This window comes from Zonotrichia leucophrys, chromosome 5, assembly GCF_028769735.1.
Source record: "Zonotrichia leucophrys gambelii isolate GWCS_2022_RI chromosome 5, RI_Zleu_2.0, whole genome shotgun sequence".
Classification (NCBI taxonomy): domain Eukaryota; kingdom Metazoa; phylum Chordata; class Aves; order Passeriformes; family Passerellidae; genus Zonotrichia; species Zonotrichia leucophrys.
In genome coordinates this window covers 52782876-52803559 of record NC_088175.1, presented here as the reverse complement: position 1 = coordinate 52803559, position 20684 = coordinate 52782876, and the positions used below count along the sequence as shown (strand labels likewise).

The 20684-nt window shown below is 51.0% G+C and overlaps 1 protein-coding gene across 1 annotated transcript in view; it reads right to left on the bottom strand.

Moving 5' to 3' along the window:
* Positions 1-19746, bottom strand: part of LOC135449100 (uncharacterized) — a 32429-nt gene extending 12683 nt beyond the window's left edge. Inside the window, exons 1-2 of the mRNA XM_064715622.1 lie at positions 19450-19746; positions 18840-18987 (exon numbers count right to left, since the gene is read on the bottom strand). Of these exons, the coding sequence (XP_064571692.1) occupies positions 18840-18987; positions 19450-19679 (378 nt within the window). The 5' untranslated portion in view covers positions 19680-19746. The remainder of the gene's footprint in view (positions 1-18839; positions 18988-19449) is intronic.
* Positions 19747-20684: the final 938 nt, after the last annotated feature.

Sequence of the window (20684 nt, the reverse complement as noted above, 5' to 3'; positions counted from 1 at the left end):
ATTTACTCCTCCAAATATGCAAAGAACATGGCTATGTGCAGTAAACATCACTAAGAGCATGGCTGAAGATCAGGGGAACAAAAATCAATAAAACTGCTGTAAATTCCTTATTATCTAAGAATTTCAGCACCTACTGATACATCTGGTCTTCCACTGCACCCTCATGAATTTAACACACCTATTTATGGATGCAAGCTCTGTGTGTGTGTGCACAAACAGTGCAGCAGATTCTGAAACAACCATCTGAGGATGTTATGGCTGTTAGTCAAAATCAGGCAGCAAAAGGGAGATTTTTGTTTGAATAGGGGGATTCAGAATGTGACTCATGGACAAATCACGCGGGATGCAGGGACTTCATGGGGAAAAAAAAAATAAAAAACCTTAGAAAAACACACTATTGTCTGCAAAACCTGGACGTGCAAGTGCAGAATCTGCAATATCTGAGTGCTGTCTCTCCCCTGTTACCTGCAGCCTGTGGGTGGAAGAAGTGACATCTGCAGAAAAGCAGCGGACGGGAAAGGGAAGGGCAGTGGGTAAACTTCCATTGGCCTTGGGGGCACTGAGCTTTCTCCTGCACGTCTTTGGTCTCTGATTTCCACATCTAGGGGTAAATCTGGCTTCAAGTTTTATGTAACTCCACTTCTGCCAGACATGGTCAGTAATAATCACACATTATTAAACCAATACAGCTCTGTGTTTGATGCGTGCAGCTCTGCATCCTCTAACTCTCTGTAATTAACAATATTTGATATACAAGAAATTTACACCCAGGTCACAACCACTTTTCTACCAACCTCCCACTATTACTGGTAAGGTCCTACAGCTCATAAAATGTAACACAAAATATCAGAGTTCTGATTTTTTAATGTCCTAATAGTGCCACTAATCTGACTATTCAGGGGATTTTTCACATCCCGCTGTTTAGTAATAGCTGGGGATGTGTACCTGGAGATTTGGGTGGTGTAAAAGCAGCGCCAAAGACTTGAAATGCACATCTCCAGGGAAGACCATCTCCCTGTCTCCACACACACACACACACTGTCTCTCACATATGTACACGTCCCTGCATGCCAGTGCTTGAATCAGCAATGCATTGTGGCTATTGCAAAAATGTGGAGCACAGCAATATTGTAATCAAATGTATGCTCAGACATGTGCCAGGAGGCAGCAGCAATTCACAGCCCATCAAATGCCTTGGCTTTGGCTTCCTTAAGAAGCTGTTTCTCACACCAGAAAATGCAATTACTGCTCCACTGTGCCTCCCCGCATGGAGATCCAAAATGCTTCAGGAAATGAGGCAACCTATCAATACTTTATCTATTGCAGATGAGACATCTACAGATAAGGATCAGGGTAATCCAGCCATTGATTTTAGGATTGTCAGTCCTCCAAGGACTGTGGCAAATCTATACATTGTCCCTGAGTGGCGGGGTTTGCTTTTGGATTTGTGATTTCATTGGGGAAGCCGTGTAAGAGTTGATGCAAGCAGAGGGAGCTTTGCTGCTGCCCAGCTGGGCAGGCTCAGCTCCATGTGTGGGTCCTTCCAAACCCAACTGTGGTGCACACCACTAATTAGCAGCCAGACAATTGCAGACACACCAACATTTTCATTTCTTTTTTTTCCCTAAGACGGGAAAAGGCAAACAGTTTCAATATTTGCCAGCTTTGCTCCAAATTTTCCTTGTTTTGGAATCCGCTTGCATTGCTCCTGGTGGGGCTTGGTGACCTGGGGACGTGAAGGAAGCATTTGGCTCTCAGTGCCAATCAGGAAATCTTGTTTGTAAGAATGGACATACAGAAAAATTCCTGTCCTGGTGGATCTTTATCTGGAATTCACATGTGTGCCTTATCCCTTTGACATGCTCGCCCCAGAGCAGGTTATAAACAGATAAATGTGCCCTTGTAAAAAAAAGGGAGATTCTGTTTCTGAGAGAGACAGAAAGCTGAGGGGCCATGGCTGTAGGTGTGTGAATGCACACATTTAGGGTCCTTCAAATGCTACAGGGTTTTATGTAACTCCACCTCAACGCACTGCAAATGTTTACCAGCAAAGGTTTGCCCCTCACTGGCTAAGAACAACTGGGTTATTTGCTAAAGAAAATAGGGAGAAATTCCTAATAATAATTCCAACTTCTCAATTTTTAACCAATCAGGAGAAAAAAAAATTAGGAGAACAAAGAAATGTTTATATTTCATCAGGTCTATAAGGTTTCATGCACCCACAGACCAGGGAAGTATTTGGGTATTACATGGAAAATCATGTAATAGATACAACCTGGTATTACTGGGAATTCCCAGAAAAACCCTGAATATTGTCATCAGGGACTATTTCTGCCATCCCAAATGACACAACAGCTTCAAACTTTCCCCACTTATTGTAAGAAGAATGAATCAGTACATACTCTTCTTTTACCCTAGCTTTACCCACTCACTGTAAGAAGACTGTATCAGCATATATTCTTCTTTTACTTAGGCTTTCCCATTTATTGTAAGAAGACTGTATCAGTATATATTCTTCTTTTATCCAAATTTTCATCTGTTCCCAAACCCAGCTGGGAATAACCTGCTGGTAGAGGTGCAGAACGGGCAGATTTCCAGTCTCCAAGTAAAGCCTGTGGAATCTGAGCCACCAGTGATGAATCTGCCACCACGGAGCAAGTTATGCCCTGAACACAATTGTGACTTCCTTGAACATCTAACAGGGGCTGAACTACAAAATATTACACCTTAAAAACGTGGCATCACCATGCCCTGGAAAGCAATTGTCAGTGCTTTTTGGAAGTGTTAAATTTGCTTCTGTTCTGCTTGGAGTGAGTATTTTCTCGCCCTTTGTTGGCAAGGACAATATGTAATCGAGACAGTCTGCCTCTAAAACCAGAGAAAAACCACAACATTCCATCCAGACACATTTTGAAAACGTGGCTTCACGTGGCAGCCTTACAGGAGGATTTTCTGGTCCCTTAGACCAACCTGCAGGGCTGGGCTTGGCTGCTGAGACTCACACAGACATTCCCAGCTCATGACCCTCCACAGGCAGCATCAGCTCAGAGAAACTCCGAGAAATAAGCTCCAAAAACATGATTGCATCTACTCCACACCTCTGGAGCTGTGAGTTTATGCACCATCAGTGCTGCATGAGACAGGATTCTCACGTGGATAGCGAGAGGCGCTGTTAAAGACACAGAACCCTCACACACTTCAGCTGCTCTCTGCTTCCAGCCCCTACCCAATGCACCAGAAACACAGCATTAATTCAGTAAACTGCACATTCTCTGCACCAAACACCCATAAGGACTCTCATTTTTCAAGAAATATTTTAGGCCATAACAGGGAGGAAAATGTGCTTAGTCCAGATGGCAAAAGAAGAGCAGGAAGAAAACCCGTGGTGTTCAGTTGTTGACACAAACATCACCATGCGCTGTGTGAGCTGTGGTTTCAGCCACATCACGTGGACCTGGGAATTTGTCCATGCCATCAGCAAGCCTTGGATCAGACCTGTGAAAGCCAGGGCTGGATGTATGGCTTCAGCTTTAGATCTGGCAAGCCTGGCAGCTCCGGGTAAAGCACGCCTCACTTGCTCACTCGCTGTGTAAACAAGTGCAGACCACGTCACCAAAAAGGCTCTGAGATTTACCCAGCAGATCAGAGAAACATCTGTAGTCTTTCACATATTTCACAAAGAAACATTTGTTTGGTAACATGTTGCATCCTTTCTGAATGGAGACACATGGGGCCGTGGGCAGAGCGGTAAAATCCCACAGAAATTATTACAAAAAAAAATCTAGATTGTATTTTTTGAACTGTCTATAGAGCAAATAAATATGTTCTGGATTTAGGTTTATATATATATATATATATATATATATATATATATATATATATATATATGTATAATGCATAATGTGTAATGTATTATATATTATATATTATATATTATATATTATATATTATATATTATATATTATATATTATATATTATATATTATATATTATATATTATATATTATATATTATATATTATATATTATATATTATATATTATATATTGTATATTATATATTATATGTTGTATATTGTATATTATATATTGTATATTATATATAGTATATTGTATTTTTTATTTTACATTTTATATGAATGTGATATTAATATCTTTAAATAAATCTATATCCCATATTGCATCTGATCTAAAAGCACTATTGCAGTTCGGGGCAGAAGGATTTTTTGGTTGTATGTAAATATGTTCCAAAAGTTCTGTATAAATAAGCATTAGGAGCTTTCAGGAGTATCTGTAATCTTACATTCACCAATTACCTTGTAGACACAGGTTTTCCTGGATAACATATGGGATTTTTAAACCTGAAATAATTCTCTTTTCAAATAATGGGATTTGGTCATCGGGGTCACTTGCAGGAAGTGGGAAGTGATAGCAAAGCACGGGGCTAAAATTACAGATAGAGGAGGGTTATGTTTGCTCATTTTGAAATGAAATGAGAGTGTAGGAGCTGCCATGTGCTGCCCAGGGCCTCATGGTGTGGCCATACCCACCGACCCTGGGCAATCCTAAATCCCAGCAGCCTTACTGGGAGCCCTGAGCCAGCTGCTTGAGGGGCATTCAGAGAGCTCTGCCTAAATAATTCCTTTCCTGACACCACGAGGATGTGCTCCCTTTCCTGCACCCCACACAGGAGGAAATCCAGCAATGGGTGGGGAGATGGGTTGGACATCCATGGCTGCCTCGGGAGGAGCGAGATGTGGCCCTGTGAGCAGAGAGTGTGGGTGCACTGCTCTGTCCTTGGGCTGGGCACAGGCACACTGGAGAGCAAGGAAGAGCATCCCTGCTGGTGCCTGTGTGTGAGAGGGAGGGCAGAGATGTGCTACACCCCCTCGTGTGCTCAGCCTGACCTTGGGGTGCCCCCATAGGGTCACTGGGAGCCCCCCAGCCTCACCCCCAAGGCCTCCCGTGTCCAGTCTGACCCTGAAGGGACACTGAAGGTGTGTCACTCAAAGGGGAGACACTCCCCACGTTCAGGAGCTGCCTGGATTTTTTTTATTGTGCTTTTTCCACAGAGGTGCAGCTGAGAGAGGGGGAGACGAACCGTCCCAACTTAATTTCTCTTTAATTTCTCTTCAATGGTCTGATGGAGCGTCTGACATGTGAATCCTCACTGTCCCTGCTCCCCAGCCCGACTTCAATGACTGCTTTCAACAAACAGCCTCCCCCCAGACAGGGAAATTCTGTTACTTTGCCCAAACCTGCTCAAATACTTTGAGCTCCCAGTTCCACATTTAGCAGAGGATTTTGGCAAAACGCAAGAGAGGCGCATCCTTTGAACTGGATGTAGACTTAAAAACAGCCTCTTGATCATCAGTGATGTCTTTATCCACTGAACCAGAACTGGGCTGGTGAAAAACCCGGCCTCTTGATCTCCTCCCAGCGTGCCAGCCAGGTCATTTTAAGGGTTCCTACTCCTGTATCCCTGCAGCCCCACAAGATGCATTTTGAGCAGCATATCCAGAGCCATCGGTGACCACAGATTAGCAGGGCCATATTCCCCCTGGAAATCTTTGAGCCTGCGCTGCCTTCCCTCATTACAGAAGCTATCAGCTCCGCATTGCTTTGCATAAACCCCGCTCGGGCTCCGGGAGCTTTGCCCCGAGCGGATCCCGGGCAGAGCACGATGCTCATTCCCAGCCCTGGCGGTGCCCCGAGCTGCCCAGGCCAGGGTGGGCTCCAGCCCGGGGCACGGGGGCTCTGCTCCTTGAGACTGCACCAGTCCTGACTGGGAATTAAATTCCCCTCCCCTCTCCGTCTTCAGGGGTGAATTTCAGACACCCCAAAGCTCGATAATTAACAAGTTCTGTCGTTCCCCTTGCTGTTGCACTGGCTGTGGTATTTTTAAGGCTTTTTATTAAAAATTAATTTCTTTATTTTGTTGGAGACCCATCACTCAGTCACGTGGCTCCCTGTCATGTTTCTATCCTTCCTACTCATATTCGAGTTATGCCATCAAGCTAATATATTGTGACTGCTCTTCTCTCTTGTGACAAAGCCTTGCAGCTGCCTCCAAATCAATAGATGTCAAAGAAATATGAAAACAATCATGACAGAGAACTTAAATCCTGGCTAGAGTCTGCATAATAAAAAATGTGCTTCTGTTCTCAAGGCAGCGGATTAATTTATCCTAAAGTTTAGTCAAATTTTATTCGGGTACCTTTTTCCCAGCAGATAGAGCTACATCTGTTGGGTTTGTAATGTAATTTGTAATTACTGCCCTTCATGTGGTCCAATGCCTTGAACCATCTTTAATTAAAAGCATAATTAAGGGAAGATCTAAAGGAAGACAATTACCAGATGGTCTTTTTTTTAGAAACAGTTAGTTGCATTGAGGATGCACCCTGCTCCATCCCTGGCTCGGATTAAAAGGCAGGGCTGCCTCCTGCTCAATCTGCGAGGTGAGAGGCTGCGAGGGGGCTCAGGCATCCCGGGCAGCAACTGCCACAGGGGCTGGGGACACCCTTGGGGACACTGGGGCACAGGGTGGCCCTGGCCCCATCTCATTTCCCTGCGTGGATGAGCGCTGGTGCCCTCCTCCAGCTCAAAGCTCCGGCATCAAACACCTCAGTCAAACCCCCGGCATCACTAGGGCACCCTGCAGCCTCTGGGAAATGCTTTTTTTCTGGTGAAAATAGCAAGAAAACGCACTAATAATAATAATAATAATCGTGATATCAAAATGCTAGCAAAATAAATAATAATGACAATAACAGCGACAATTAAAATAATAATAATTATAATAATTTTAAAAGCCAACAGGGACTGGGTCCCAGGACGGTTTCCAAAAATGAATTATCCCTGCTGTCCCGGGTGAGACAGAGCACGGTGCCTGCCCAGCCCCTGCTCATCATCCCCGGAGGGGGCTGTGGGAGGGGGTCCTTGGCCAAAATCTCCTCTCAGGCTGCAGCACCCACCCCCCACGGCCTGGCTGGACTTGGTTTGGGGATTCCTGCCCAGCCTCTCGGGATAGCTCCTTCCAGAAGATTCCCCGCGCCCACATCTGGAAGTTGCCGAGACCGTTACTAAAGGAAAAGGGTGGGAGGAGATGGGAAATTACCCCGAAAATATGAATAATGCAGCAAAGTGCAGAATTATGTGCGAGCACAAAATTTCTAGGGGACGCTAGGCATAAGGAAGGGGGGGAGAGAAAAAGAAAAAAGGGAAACCTCTAGCAGTGGTGCAATGGAAATTAAATTTTTGCTGTATTACTAAGATTTCATTATTTGACCGTCCCCGCTCAAAGTAAGGCAGCGATGAATCGTAATCATTTCAATTATCTTCAAGATACTTTCTTTAGGACACAAGTTGTCAGAGATAAAAAAAAAAAGTCCATTCTTGCTGCTCCCTGGCTCCATTTTCCAGACGGTTTGTCCTTCTTGCTGCATGATTTAGCCGGGGCTCTTTTGCATACCGCGGCTCTCCCGCGCTGCCCTCCCTCCCTCCCTGCGCGGAGCTCCGCGCCCGCGGAGCCGCCGGGCTCAGCCTGCCCCAGCCCCGCCGCCATCCTCTCGCATTAACTTCACTCGGGAGGCTTTGGCTTGGATGGCTCGGCCGCTTCTCCCCTCTCGTTTTTCGCGGCTCTCCCTCCCCTCGTCTCTCTCTGCAATATTTCCCGAGCCACTCGTCTGAATAAAGCAATAAACGCCCCGCACCTCGCCTGGCCGCGGGGCAGCCGGGGCAGGATCCCTCCCCATCCCCATCCCCATCATCCCCATCCCCATCATCCCCATCCCCATCCTCATCCCCATCCCCATCCTCATCCTCATCCCCATCATCCCCATCTCCATCCCCATCCCCACCCCATCTCCATCCCCATCCTCATCCTCATCCCAATCTCCATCCCCATCCCCATCCTCATCCCCATCCCCATCCCCATCCCCTGTTTTTCTGCCTGCTCATGCTGATTTGCAAGTGAGAGCTGCTCTGCGCTCAGGTTCTCTTTAAGCACAAACCAAATAACATTTAAATGCCTTTTTACTGCCGGGGCATTATTTATTTAAGTGGCCGTCGGAAATCACGGCAACGCCGTCCCCGTTCCTCCCGGAATATTGTGCTCGCCGGTTTATTAGGGCGAGTGGTTTAAAAGAGGCTCTCTCGGAATAAAAGGGCGCGTTTCTCCCCATTATTCATATCTAGGGAGTCCCAGGCCTTCAGTACATTAAAAAAGCTTCAAAAGGACAATTCGCCATCCGCAGATATTATATTTGTGAAATGTCCTTTTGTCGAAGCTTTTAACACCTTCTTATAAGGAATCATTTGTTCTTTTCTCTTTAATTTTGATAGACAATTAGCCATCAAATATACACCAGTTGACTGTAACCGAGCATTAAACTAGCCTTTATTTAACGCTAATTTAGCATAGCTGCTTTGTTTGACTTTGCCATACAAGAACCAGGTTTTGTAGCAAAAAAAAAAAAAAAAAAATAGGTGTAATTTTATGTGGGGCTTCATTTCTTTTGGCCCTCCACACAGCAAGCCCTCTCCTCTTTGTAACCCATTCTGCTGGGCAGAAACACCATTTCGGAGTGCCTAGCACCTGGAGTCTGGAAAAAAAATTAGCATTGATATAGATTTAGTTGAAATGTAATCTCTTAAATCTGTCCAAGATTCGGGGAGATAATTACACTTTCACTGAATTGACAGAGGTCAGCGTCTCTGTGGACCTGAGGAGTTGATTTACTAACAATAGTGTTACATAAAAAATGGTGTTTGAGATTATAATGTTAATAGATGCAGTCACTGGGGAAAGCAGGCAGGCTACAACTAATTCGATGGAACTTGGGTTTTGCGTTACGAGGATTCAAATCACTTGCAGCATTTAATTTAGAGGAATGAGTTTGGCAGTAATTACAGCAAATGGAAAGGTCGCCTTGCAATAGTAGTTATTTTTTCCCCAAGTTGCGACTCGGGGTTTTGGGGGAAAAGTCCTTTTTCTCCGTGCCCTGACATGGCCAGGAAAGCCGCGGTGCTACATCCCCTGCCCTTCTACTGTCGGTCCCCTCGGACCCGGCAAAATCCCGCTCAGAACAAAGAAACGGGGCTGGAAAATATTTCTCTAAGAGCCCCTCGAGTGGGACCCGACGGCTTTCAGCGAGAGCCGGGGCCAGGTCAGCATCTCCTCGGAGAAAGCGCACCACGACACAGGGGAAAATGCCCCGCAGTTCCCTTTACATTTTGGGGGGTCCCGACAGGAGCAGGGGCCGTGCTCAGGTGAGCCCGCTCCTGCCTCTCTGGTTTTTTCCCTGGCGGGCACCAGACGGCCCAAACGCGAGCAGAGCCCCAGCGGGTGACGCTGGCACAGCCGGCCCAGCCACCAGTCCCTGTGCCACGATGTGCCCCGTGTGTCGCGCCGCTTCACCCAGCACCATCCCGCAGGGCACCGTGCCCACCTCGGCGGGACCTCAGCTTTGCTCCTGGCCCTGCCGCGGTCACAGAGACCCCTCGGGGCAGCGGTGCCGGGTGCGGGTCTCTGCCCCTGCCCTCGGGAACTGCCGGGGGCCGCCTTCCCCCCGCTGGCGGGGGATCCTCGCACGCCCGACGGGCGCGGAGGAGCGCGGAGATGCCGCCTGCTCCGCATCCATCGCCGGCGGGAGCCGGGGATGCCGAGAGCTGCCCTGCAGGACACGCCACTGCCGCTGCTGCATCCCGGCCCGATGGACGGCGCTCCATCCCCGTGCGGGAATACGCTCGGAAGCGCCGGGGCTCGGCCCCGCTGCCCCGGCAGAGCCGTGCCCGAGGGCAGCGGCGGCTCCCGGGGCTCCGCGGCCCCCGCCGCCCTCCGTCCCTGCCCTGTTTGTGTTTTAAGTCCACCGCGATCTTATATGTAACAGCAATATATATGTTAATTGAAAACTTCTGAATTTAAAAAGGTTGTGACAAGTTATAATTTGTCTTGTCAATGTCTGGAATCCTTGTTTAGCTCTTTAGTTGTGTCTGCTGTTCGTGGCTGTCAGATAACAGCTTGCCTAACACGCTGCCTTCCTCTCTTATGGCACGGAAATGACAAATGTGCTGTTTTATCCATACAATTTATTTCATTATTGTTGCCAGCACGAAGCATCACAATCAATCATAAGGAAGTCCAGTTGGCAGGTGTCAATCTTGGTATGTTTTTGTACGTCTCAGTCCATATTTAATCCAATTACAAGGGTCATGGAGTAAGTGCAAATCCCCTTGTTACAACTCACATCTTATTCAAGATTTAAAGTAAAAAGTCAATTTGATCACATGGGCGCTTTGGGGGTCCTCCGATACCTTTTGATATGTGGTCCCCCCCCTCCCAAATTATGCGGAGATGGCGTTTTATCAAAGAGTTATCGCGGGTCGGTTGGGGTTTGGGGATTCTTTTTTTTTCCCTGAGTGTTTGTGTGCAAATGAAGTATCTTGTTATTTTGCTAAAGAAGAGGGAGGTTTTAATGATGGGAGATCTTTCCGCTCATTGCCCTTTCAAATACAATTGTAGATCGAACTCAGCCTTGTCACGTTGAGGAAAAGTGAATTTCTAACATCCAGGACGTGCCTGTCGACTTTCAGCGAATTGCATCCAATCACCCCCAGGGAATTCAGCTAATGTCTCAGTCTAAACCGGGATGAGGGGAGAAAAACAAATCAAACATTGTCCGGAGTCACGCTTATTATGAAAATGTTTTAAAGGATAGAGAAGGGAAATAATTCGAGACAGCCCAGAATAAAGTTTTCGACAAATTAATAGCATTAGGAGTCTTCGGGGGAAAAAAAAAGGAGAGAGAGGGAGAGGGGAGAAAACCCAGCTACAAAGTTAAGGTATAAAGAAATTATTTATAGCTATACGTTTCTCTTTTTTAAAGCAAGAAGCGTCTTTTTAACCTTGATTTTTTTTGAGGTTTTCCGGATGAGAAGCAAGGCTACGGCACAGAAAACAACAATCTTATCACATAGCCTGCTACAGCGGGGCTCTTCGCGAGGGGCAAATGTTATCTTCCTGCTAAATTTCTGCCTTTAGGACGCTCCAGCTCACAGAAGTTTCTTGCAGCATCTTTACTCGGAGCCCCCAAACCCGCACCGATCCCGCTGGTTACAGCAAGTCCCGAGCTGGCCGGGGGTTCCCGGAGCGGGGTGCCCGTGCCAGCCGGCTCAGCGCTCCCGACAAGGGACAAGGGTGGGTGCCATCGTTTACCAGGGCGCAGGAGAAGCCTCGCAGGCTGCCAGCCGAAAGCTCTCCCAACTTTACGTGGCAGCGCACAAAAAGCCATTTCAGTGATAACTCAGGTGTTTTTTATTCGAAGAGATGGAGCTGTTCAGTTTCTATCAAACTGCGAGAGGGCTGAGCCGACAGGACGAGAGAATATGGAAAAAAAAGAAAAACCAAACAAAAAACCCCAACCAACCAACAATACAAAACAAGAGCAAAATTACATTTCTGCACCGAGGTTTAAACGCAATCCTGGGGGCAAAAGAGAAATGTTAGACAAGCAAAGAAACGTGTGGGGGAAACAAAAAGAAAGTATTTAAAAACACATACCTTGGACAAGGGCAAAATATCCGAGCTACAATGCTAGTCAAGTACCTCTTGCCTTGAAAGCCAAAACCGCGTTTCTATCACGATATTTTTCCTGTTCTAGGGCTTTTCCTTTGGTTTTTACCGTTTATTGTAGCTAGTCTTGGACCCTGCAGCCTGTGCAATGCCACAGTAAACAAATTGTTCTGATGTGCTTATTATTATTGCTCAAGTTCTGCTTGGATAGAGAATTAAAGCTCATTATTACAGTGTGTGTTGAGAATTGCTCAATCTATGTGAACACGGGGGTTTGGGGCATCCTCGGGAAAAAAAAAAAAAAAAAAAAAAGGAGAAGAAAAGAAAAGGAAAAAAGGAAAAGCCCACAACTTCGGAACGCAGTGTAAATCAAATATGTATAATGCTTATAAATTTGTAACACGTTGCCGTGCCCCTGCTGCTATCCCGCACCGATCCGCGCTGCTCCGCGGCTCAGCAAAGGTCGCGGACCCGACCGCGGCAGGAGCAACAATCAGTGGGGACACCCACACGCACAGAGGGACGCGGGGCAGACACTTTTTGTCCCCCCGTTCCGGCGGCCCCGCTGCCCGCCCGGTGCGCGGCGGGGCGCGGAGGCTCCGCACGGCTGCGCGGGGCGCGGCCGCTGCCCCGGACACCCCCGCCCGCTTCGCGCTGACCCCGCGCTCCCGCCCGCCTCCCCCCGCAGCCTTTGCAGGGCTTTTTACACCCCCCCATCCTTTATTATTATAATTTAATTTTTCTTTATTTTTAAGCCACCTCTCGGCCAAACGCGGACTCTGCTCCCAGCGCTCCCCCACCTTCCTGCCTCGCTTCCCTTTTTCTGTCTCTATTTTTTTTTTTTTTTTTTTTTTTTTTAGAGATAAAAAGGCAAACAGAGCGCTCTGGCGCTGGCGAGGGGCTGTTTGCCTGCCTCCGCCGAGGCCTGGCCAAGCAGACTTGGCTTCACGCCTGAGCAGTTTCTGGAGAGCGGCGCGCTGGAGAGCAGGGGAGGCAGCACCTGGCCCTGCTTTAGGAGCCATCTCCTTTTATTGACAGCCAGATAAGCAGGCGGGAGCCGTGGTGTTTCCAACGCTTCCCTGGAGGACCCTGCCGGGTTGCAGGGAGCCGCAAGCCCCTTAATGGCAGCGGCTCCAAAGGCGCCGCGAAACCCCTTCCTGGCAGCGCCCGCGGCGCCGTCGCTACCTGCCAGCAGCGCGGGACTTGCGCGGCCGCCCAAGGGACAGCATCCCTGCCCCGGGGGGCTCCCGAGCCGCAGAACCGGAGCAGCGCCCCGCACAGCGCTGTGCCCCCTAATGGAGCCCAGCCCGGCCCAGGCGGGGGCAGGTTCATGAAACATTTAAGTGCAGTTCAATAAAACTATCGGCGGCCGGCGGGGCGGGCGAGGGGGGGCTCTTTGCCCGATGAATTATTTACCCTGACAAGTGTGTGCAAATAAGGGCCTCTCCCTGGCGCTCTAATGGGAGCGGGAGCGCACGGGGAGCCCGCCGAGGTGCCAGGGCAGGGGCAGGACGCGGCTCCGCGGCCTCCGTCCGTCCGTCCGTCCGTCCGTCTGGCAGCACTGAGGGCTCGGGGGCCCCGGCATCCCAGAGGAGCCACGGGGCTGCGCCAGGTTTTGGGGGCAAGAGGAGAAGAAGCCACAGCTCAGCCTAGAGCTCCGCCTGGGATAATCCCGGCCGGGCTGGGGCGAGCCGTCGGGCCGGGAGGCAGCGGGAAGATGCAGCGACCCCGAGGGTGCCCCGGTCCAAGGGAGCCCCGTCCCGCGGCCGAGCCCCGGGTGGGGCGGGTCGGGGCCGGGCAGGGCCGGGCCGTGCCGAGCCGTGCCCGCCGACGGGGCGGGCGGTGTCCGGGCTGGCTCTCGTGTCGCCTAAAATGTCTCATTAGCTAACTACTGTCCGCCTGACGTCACCGGGGCGGCCCAGCCAATGGGGGAGGCGCTGGCGTGGATATTAAGGGAAAGTTAGTGCAAAGGCAGCACCCCTCTTTTGCTGTCATTGACATTTAAACTGTGTGGCAGGTTCTCGCGTGGAAATTGGCCACCGGAGCCGCCAGGTGCCTCCTCCCTGCCGGCCGCGGCACCGACCGGAGCCTCCGCTCCCGCTGACAGGTAACGAGCCCGCACGGCCCCGGCCACGACGGGAGGGGTCGGGGTGCCCGGCACCCCCTCCCCGCGGGGGGAAGGCGAGGGGAGCGGGCCGGAGCCCCGCACAACAGGTGGGGGTGGGAGGGAGCGGCTCCGGCCGCTGCCCGCCCGTCGGAGGGGGCGCCGCGGGGCCGAGGGGGCGGCCGGAGCCGCTTGCCCGAGTTCCCCCTCCCCTTGCCCCCGCCCCGCTGCCTCGCCGTGACCCGGCTCGGGTGGCGGGGGCAGCCGCGGTTACCGCGCCCCTCGCACGGACGGGACGGGAGCGGCGCACGGAGGGCCCGGCCCGCACGGCCCCGCCGAGGGGATGAGGGAACAGCCCCGGGTGGGTCCCCGAGCCTCGGAGCTGCCGTCGGGGGCCGCGTCTCAGCTGCTCGCTGCTCACCCGGGATGCTCTGTTGCCCCGCTCCGGCCGCCCAGAGGCGATCACCCCTCGGCCCCTTCCCAGCCCTGGGTGCTCCTGCTAAATCAGGGCGTCGGTGGGAAACAGAGGTAGCCTAGGAAGGCCGTTCTTGCTGCGAAATAACGCTAAACAAAATAACCTCTTACCTGTCTTTGAGCATCTCCAAATACTCCTCGTGGTGCGTTAGCGGGAACGCTCCCTGTGATGCTCCGCTATAATATACCGGTAAATGGACATTCTCCTTCAGTAATAAATCAAACACCATCTATCTCAGATCCTCCTCCCTAATTAGAGATGTTTATTGGAGATGGTGTTTATCCAGCTGTCATGCCGAGAAAAAGCTGTGACATAATTACCTCTGACCAGATAGTCTTTTATATGCATATCTCGCTGACATATAAAGGAATCGGATTGCATTAAAAAAAATGACAAGATCAAATGTTGATTTTAGCCGATATAACAGTATTTCTGGTCATTAAATTAATTGAAATCCAACTTTCGGGCTCTCTAAATTACGAATCTCGCTGTTCAAACTTTTCAAATTTTTTTTAACCATTAAATAAGAGGTTCTACCAAAAGGATGGGCAGAGGGAAATATTCCCTGCAAACTTGCCCGCAACAAATCAAATACGCCAGCTAAAAGAAAAAAGAACCCTCGACCCCCTCAGCCTAATAACACAATTGACGTGGATACGAGGAGTTTCTCCATCGGTTCCGGAGGTTTTGCTGCTGTTTTGGGAGGCCAGGAGGGTCGGGGATGGGAGAGAGGAGAGAGCGGGACACCTCCCCAAGGCTTTCCCCTGAACCCCCGCACCCGGCGCGGTGCTGCTCCCTTCGCTCCCGTGGCTTTGGCAGCGCCTGCGGAGCCATCTGCGTGGGGCTGCGAGCGAGCCCTGATAAGCCCCGAATTACTGTGTAATTGAAAATATATTTTTTGGGAAAGGCCGGTTTTACAAATATCAGGGGTGTGTAGGCTTTTGATCCTTTCTGCCGCCTGTGTTCTCCGGTTGCTAATAAAACTCGCATTGAGCTCCTTAGTGGCTTGATTAACAGGCAGATTAACTGTTACTGGGGTTTTGAACAGCTTGTCCCAATCAATAGCGTTTAAAAAGCCCGTCAGGATGCGCTAAGCTTTCACCCCCCCCGTTCTTTTCTGAAGGCTTTTCGAGCGGCTCTGGTTGCATGACACTTTTCCCATATTTATAATCAAAGCCTTTCTCGTACGGCGAGATGTGTGTCCTTCTTCCAGTTTCAGAGCGACTTCGGCGAGGTCCAAAAAGGCTTTTTTTTTTTTTTTTTTTTTTTTTTTTTTATCCTGCCATGCCTCGTGCAAAAGGCCAACATAAAAGAGGTTAAATCGATTCCAAACTTTTTTGCGGATTGTTTATAAACTAGAAAAGCTCCACTTAACTCAGTGTCCTGCGCATTATAGGTTTCAAACACTGTCTCTACATATACAAATAGGCATTAAGTGTCCTGGAGGCAAAAGCATTGTAGTCTAAGACGTCAGGATTTGTGTATCTCTTCAGTTTTAGACCGAACTGGACAAGAGGACTTTAAGCATTTTTCTGGGTATTAAAAAAGGTAGTTTGCAGCCCAGATATTAATACAACGAGACGATACCGGAGTTTCTAACTCAGCACTTTCTGCTTTCGACACCTAACAAAATACGAAAGGGAAGCGGACGCTGCTGTTTGATATAAATCAATAGCCAGGCACAAGATTATATTTAAAAAGTGAAAATTATTTTAATTAGGAAAAAAAAACCAAAAAAGCGCGTCTTGCCACGTATAATAGTTACTTACCTTTGGTTTTTAAACCATTTTTATATTACGCCCATTTTTTTTCTTTTTGTTTGGAATAGTTAAGGGAAAAAAAAAAAAAAAAGTGGAGGGAGGAAAAAAAAACCCGAACCAAATCAGATGCAGAAAAAAAAATGCTAGTTACATTAATCCCGTGCGGATTTTAAAGTAGAAATCTTCAAAGAGTGCCTAAGTCCGTGCCGAGAGCCAGGGCCGGGGCCGCGGGGTCCCACGGCCGCGGGGTCCCACGGCGCAGCCCTCGCCCCGGAAAAGAGAAAGGGAAAAGAGGAAAAGAAGAAAAAGGAAAGGGGGAAAAGGGAAAAGAGGAAAAGGGGGAAAAGGGAAAAGGAAAAAGGGGGGCCGTCTGCGCCTGCAGGCGGACAGGGCTTTGGGGCGAGGGGAACGCCGAGCACCTCACAGCACTGCTGCTCCTCTCCCCCAGTTACAAAGGCCAGCGGAGTCAGTTTAGAAGTGGAAAATTCACTTCCAAAAAAAAAAAAAAAAAAAAAAAAAAAAGATATAAAGAAGTGGGGGGGAGGGAAAAGGAAGAAAAGAAATTAAAAAAGGAAAAAAAGGAAAAGCAGGGCGCCCGGGCAGGGAGGGAGAGCGGCTAGTGGCGAACTGCTAGATGGAAAAAGGAAAAAGCAAAAGCACAGCGTTTCCTTGGGAGGTATCCAGGCCCGGCAGGCCCGGCAGTCCCAGCAGGACCGGGCCCGGAGCGGGGCAGGGGCGGGAGCGGGGCCGGTCCCTCAAGGCCCCTCACGGCGGGCGGAGGTAAAATGGCGGCGCGGTGCCGGCCGGGCCCGTGGGGCTCCGCGCCGGGACGGCCCCGGCACTGCGGGACGCGACGGGGCGGCCCCGCTGTCGGCCCGGCTCGGTTTAGCCCGGCCCGGCCCGGCCCGTCCCGCTGCTCTTTGCTGCTCCAACTTTGGCTCGGGGCTCCCCCCCCGCACCCCTCCGTGACGTCACCGCCTCACCCCTGCCCTCCCCTCCCCGCGCAGGGAGGGATTTTTTTCTTTTTCTTCTTTTTTTTTTTTTTCCCTTTTTTCTTTTTTCTTTTTTTTTTTTTTTCGGATGGGTAGGGGCGTTAAAAGTTTTTTTGGGGAGGAGGGAACACAAAGCTCGCGGCGCCCGAGGGGGAAATAGCGACAAGATTACGGCTGCTTTATTCTGGCGAGGAGGCGTAAGAAGGTGCTAATCCAAGGGATGGCTAATTGAGAGCTTGTAAAAATGATATTTGCCGGCAATTTCGGACAAAGTGGTTTTCCTCTTTTCCCTCTTTAACGCCCTGTGGACAAGAGTAAAAAAAAAAAACAAACCTTATTTGCTAGAGAGGGAGTGCAACAGGGGAAAAAAACCCCTGCAACAACAACAACAGAAAGAGAAGGATAAAAAAAAAATCAAAAGCCACGGACACGACTGACTTCACTCCAGAAAAAGGACTAGATTCCAGCTTTTAACATCCCTTTGGATCCTCCGAGATTGGTGCGAGCTGACAAACCGCAGCCTCTTTCTCTCGCCCGCAGGATGCGTGCGGCGGGACGCCCGGCCTCGGCCAGCGGCAACTAGGAGGGGACGGGGACTGCTCGTCGGGATTCAGGCACCCACCCTGGAGGGCAGGCACACGGGGCACAGGTTCGTACTTCACTCTGCACTTTGCTCCTCTTCTCTTTTGCCTCTCTGATTTTTTTCCTCGGCGCCCCTGTTAGGATGTCCGGCGGCGGGCAGGTTAACTTGGTGGCGGATGTTACTTTGGAAAGTTTTGGCGAAGAGGAGAGGAGCTGGGGGCTGCCGGCTGAGGGAGATGCTTGGTGTTGGCAGAGCCCCCCTTACCTTCAAGGGGGGGAATCCCGTCACACCCAAACGCTGCCGTGCGTCCATCGCGATATTCGGCTCCATTGCCAGCAAAACGCGCGGGTAGGGGCCAAACTCGAAAGGAAACAAACCCCGCACGCTGCCCTAGGCCTGAGCAGGGCGGCAGAGCTGCAGGTGGGGCCGGCTGCATCCCGGGCCGGAGGGCGGCCGCTCTCCCTTCCTCGCATCCTCCGAGGAAAGGCTTGGCTTGGGTCGCTCCCGGGATGGGGGAAAAGCCGGGGGGACGGTGCCCAGCGCAGTCTGAACCTCCAGGGAGGGAGAAAGGGCCGGGGGCCGGTGCCCAGCGCAGTCTGAGCCTCCAGGGATGGACAAGGGGCCGGGGTCGGTACCCAGCGCAGCCCGGGCGGTGAGCGGTGGGCACCCCGGCCTCGGGGGCAGGGTAGGGAAGGGAAGGGAGCGGAGCAGGGACGGGCAGCAGTCTCTTAAGAGCCCATTTTGTGCTATTAGGGAGCGGTGGCAGCTTCTCGGCGGGACAGGGGATGACAGTGCATGACGGCCGAGCAGCCCATTATCCCGCTCCCATTGAGGCGCCCTTTCACTCACATGCAAACTCCTTGGCAGAGTCGTTTGTCTCCTCATTGTACTTTATTTAAGAATGCAATGGTTGTCAGGGCTCTTATTCAATTTCAAGATACTTTATTGATGAGCTTTGACTTTTAGCACTTTTCACATGTCAAGAGAAGTCAAGTGTATGCGGCTACGACTTCATTTTATGCTTTGCGCGTTCATACTCTCCACTTTCCGCGTTGGCTCTTGGAATTTCTTTTTCCTGTCTCTTCTCCTTCTTCCCTTTCTTTTCCCCGAGCCTTTTTTTTTTCTTTCTTTCTTTTTTTATTGTTTTTCCCGATGCAGACCCCCCTTCCCCCTCCCCGCGGCCCACTCGCCATAACCGATTGGGACACCCTGAGCTCGGACTGGTGCTCCCAGTGTAACCTTAAATGCATGCGCTGAGGGGTTGCTTTAGAGTTTACTGAGGTGTGTCTTAATAGTCCGGCATTCAACAAATGTACTTGTGGTGTGTGGTCAGAACAGCAAAGTCATTTACTTACTTTCCCCCTCGAGTTTCTGGCAGCCAGTGAAGGGGGTTCCTTGCAAAAGGAGAGGGAAGGAGGGGGGAAGCCTCTTCGGACGGGCACAAAGCGGCAGCACTGCCCAGCGCCCGGCTCTGCCCTTCTCCAACTCCGCCGTGGGATCTTTCTTTAAAAAAAAAAAAAAAAAAAAAAAAAAATCAGCCCGGCAGCCCTTTAGTCAACAAATGGCACGTGGGAGAAGTTGGTGAGTGTTTGGTAAAGGACTCTTCAGGGCCTTTCACAAGAGCCCTCAATACACAAAGTAAATGGTGTATTTGCTCTGCTCTTTCCCGGCCGGGCTGAGCCTCCCTCTCCCTCTCCCAGCGCCGGGAGCCGCGCAAGGAGCGCCGCGGCCTCGGCCAGCCCCGCGCACCTCCGCCCGCGCCCAAAACATTTATACCTTTACAATTTCACTGCTAAAGGTACAAACACCCCTTATCTCCCATCGCCGGACTGGAGATGTCGGAACTGTTTAAATGCAAATTGATCTCATCTCCCCCCCCCCCCACCACCACCACCACCACCACCCCTTCCCTCCCCACCGCCTCTCCTCCGCCATCAGCACCGCGGCCCCATCCCCCAGCCCGACCTGAGGACGCGGCTGGGAGCGGAGCGGAGCGGGAGCGGTGGAGCGGAGAGGAGCGGAACGGAGCGGGGCTGGCGGAGCGGGGCCGGGCGGGCCCGGGGAGCGGCGCGGGCTGCGGGCGGCGGCGGCGGCGCCGGGCCCTGCGCATTCATATTCAAACGCCTGGGCCAATTGGGCCGGGGCGGGCGGCGGCGGCCAATGGGCGGCGGGGAGGCGCTGGCGGCGCTTTGCATACGGCGATATTCGGGTGGGAGCGGGCGGGCGGCGTTTGCACGGTGCCGAGTGATTAGTGGGTTTGAACCGCCGGCCCCGGCTCCGCCGCATTTCCCGCTCGGGTCCCGGCGCAGGGAGGAAGTGTTTTGCTGGAAGATGATGACAGAGGTCAGGCTTCACTAATGGGCCAGTGAAGAGCAGTGGAGGCGAGGCAGAGACCAAGGCACACGCACATTAATACACTTGAACCATCACCAATCAGCATAGGTGTGCTCTGCCTCTCTCTCCCCACTTCACTCACACACTCTTTTATCTCTCGCTCTCCAGTCACTGACAGCCCATTTTATTGTCAATCTCTGTCTCCTTCCCAGGAATTCAAGATCACACAACCAGCAGCTTCAGTGGAGAAAAACTATTTTGCTGGCAACTCTTTTTAAAGCACCATCATTTCAAATCAGTGCGCTCTTAAACTATTGACAGGAGCTTTGACAACAAGACAGGATGCCTCATAAAGGTGAGTCTGTTCATTTATTCTCCCAACTTCTCCCTCTTCGCATTTTAATATTTAGGCAGGGCGCTCTCTCTCACCCCTCCTCTCTCTCTCTCTCTCTGTCTCTCATATTCCCATTTGCATTCCGGAGAGCTTCCCAGGGAACTTTCCAGCCCAGGAGCTCACAAACTTTCTGCCTTTCACATAAGCCCGTGTCCTCTGGAAAAGCTAAAGCATCTGACTCGGGAAACCAATGCCAACACCAGCAGCAGCAATTCATTCCCACGCAGCGTTTGCTGCTCAGGGAAACCAGCAGCGCCGGTGTCTGCGGTGCCGCTGCTGCCCGTGCCCGGCTGCTCGGGAGCCGGGCTGGGCTCCGGCCCCACGCCACGCAGCGTGGGAGGGAGGGAGAGAAGGAGAGAGAGGGAGAGGAGGGAGGGAAGCGGCGCCTCGCTGCCCCCGGGGCGGCCCCGACTTCTGCTTTGTGCTCTGCGTTAGGGAAGGCTCGCTCCTGACGGTGGAGAAAAACACAGGG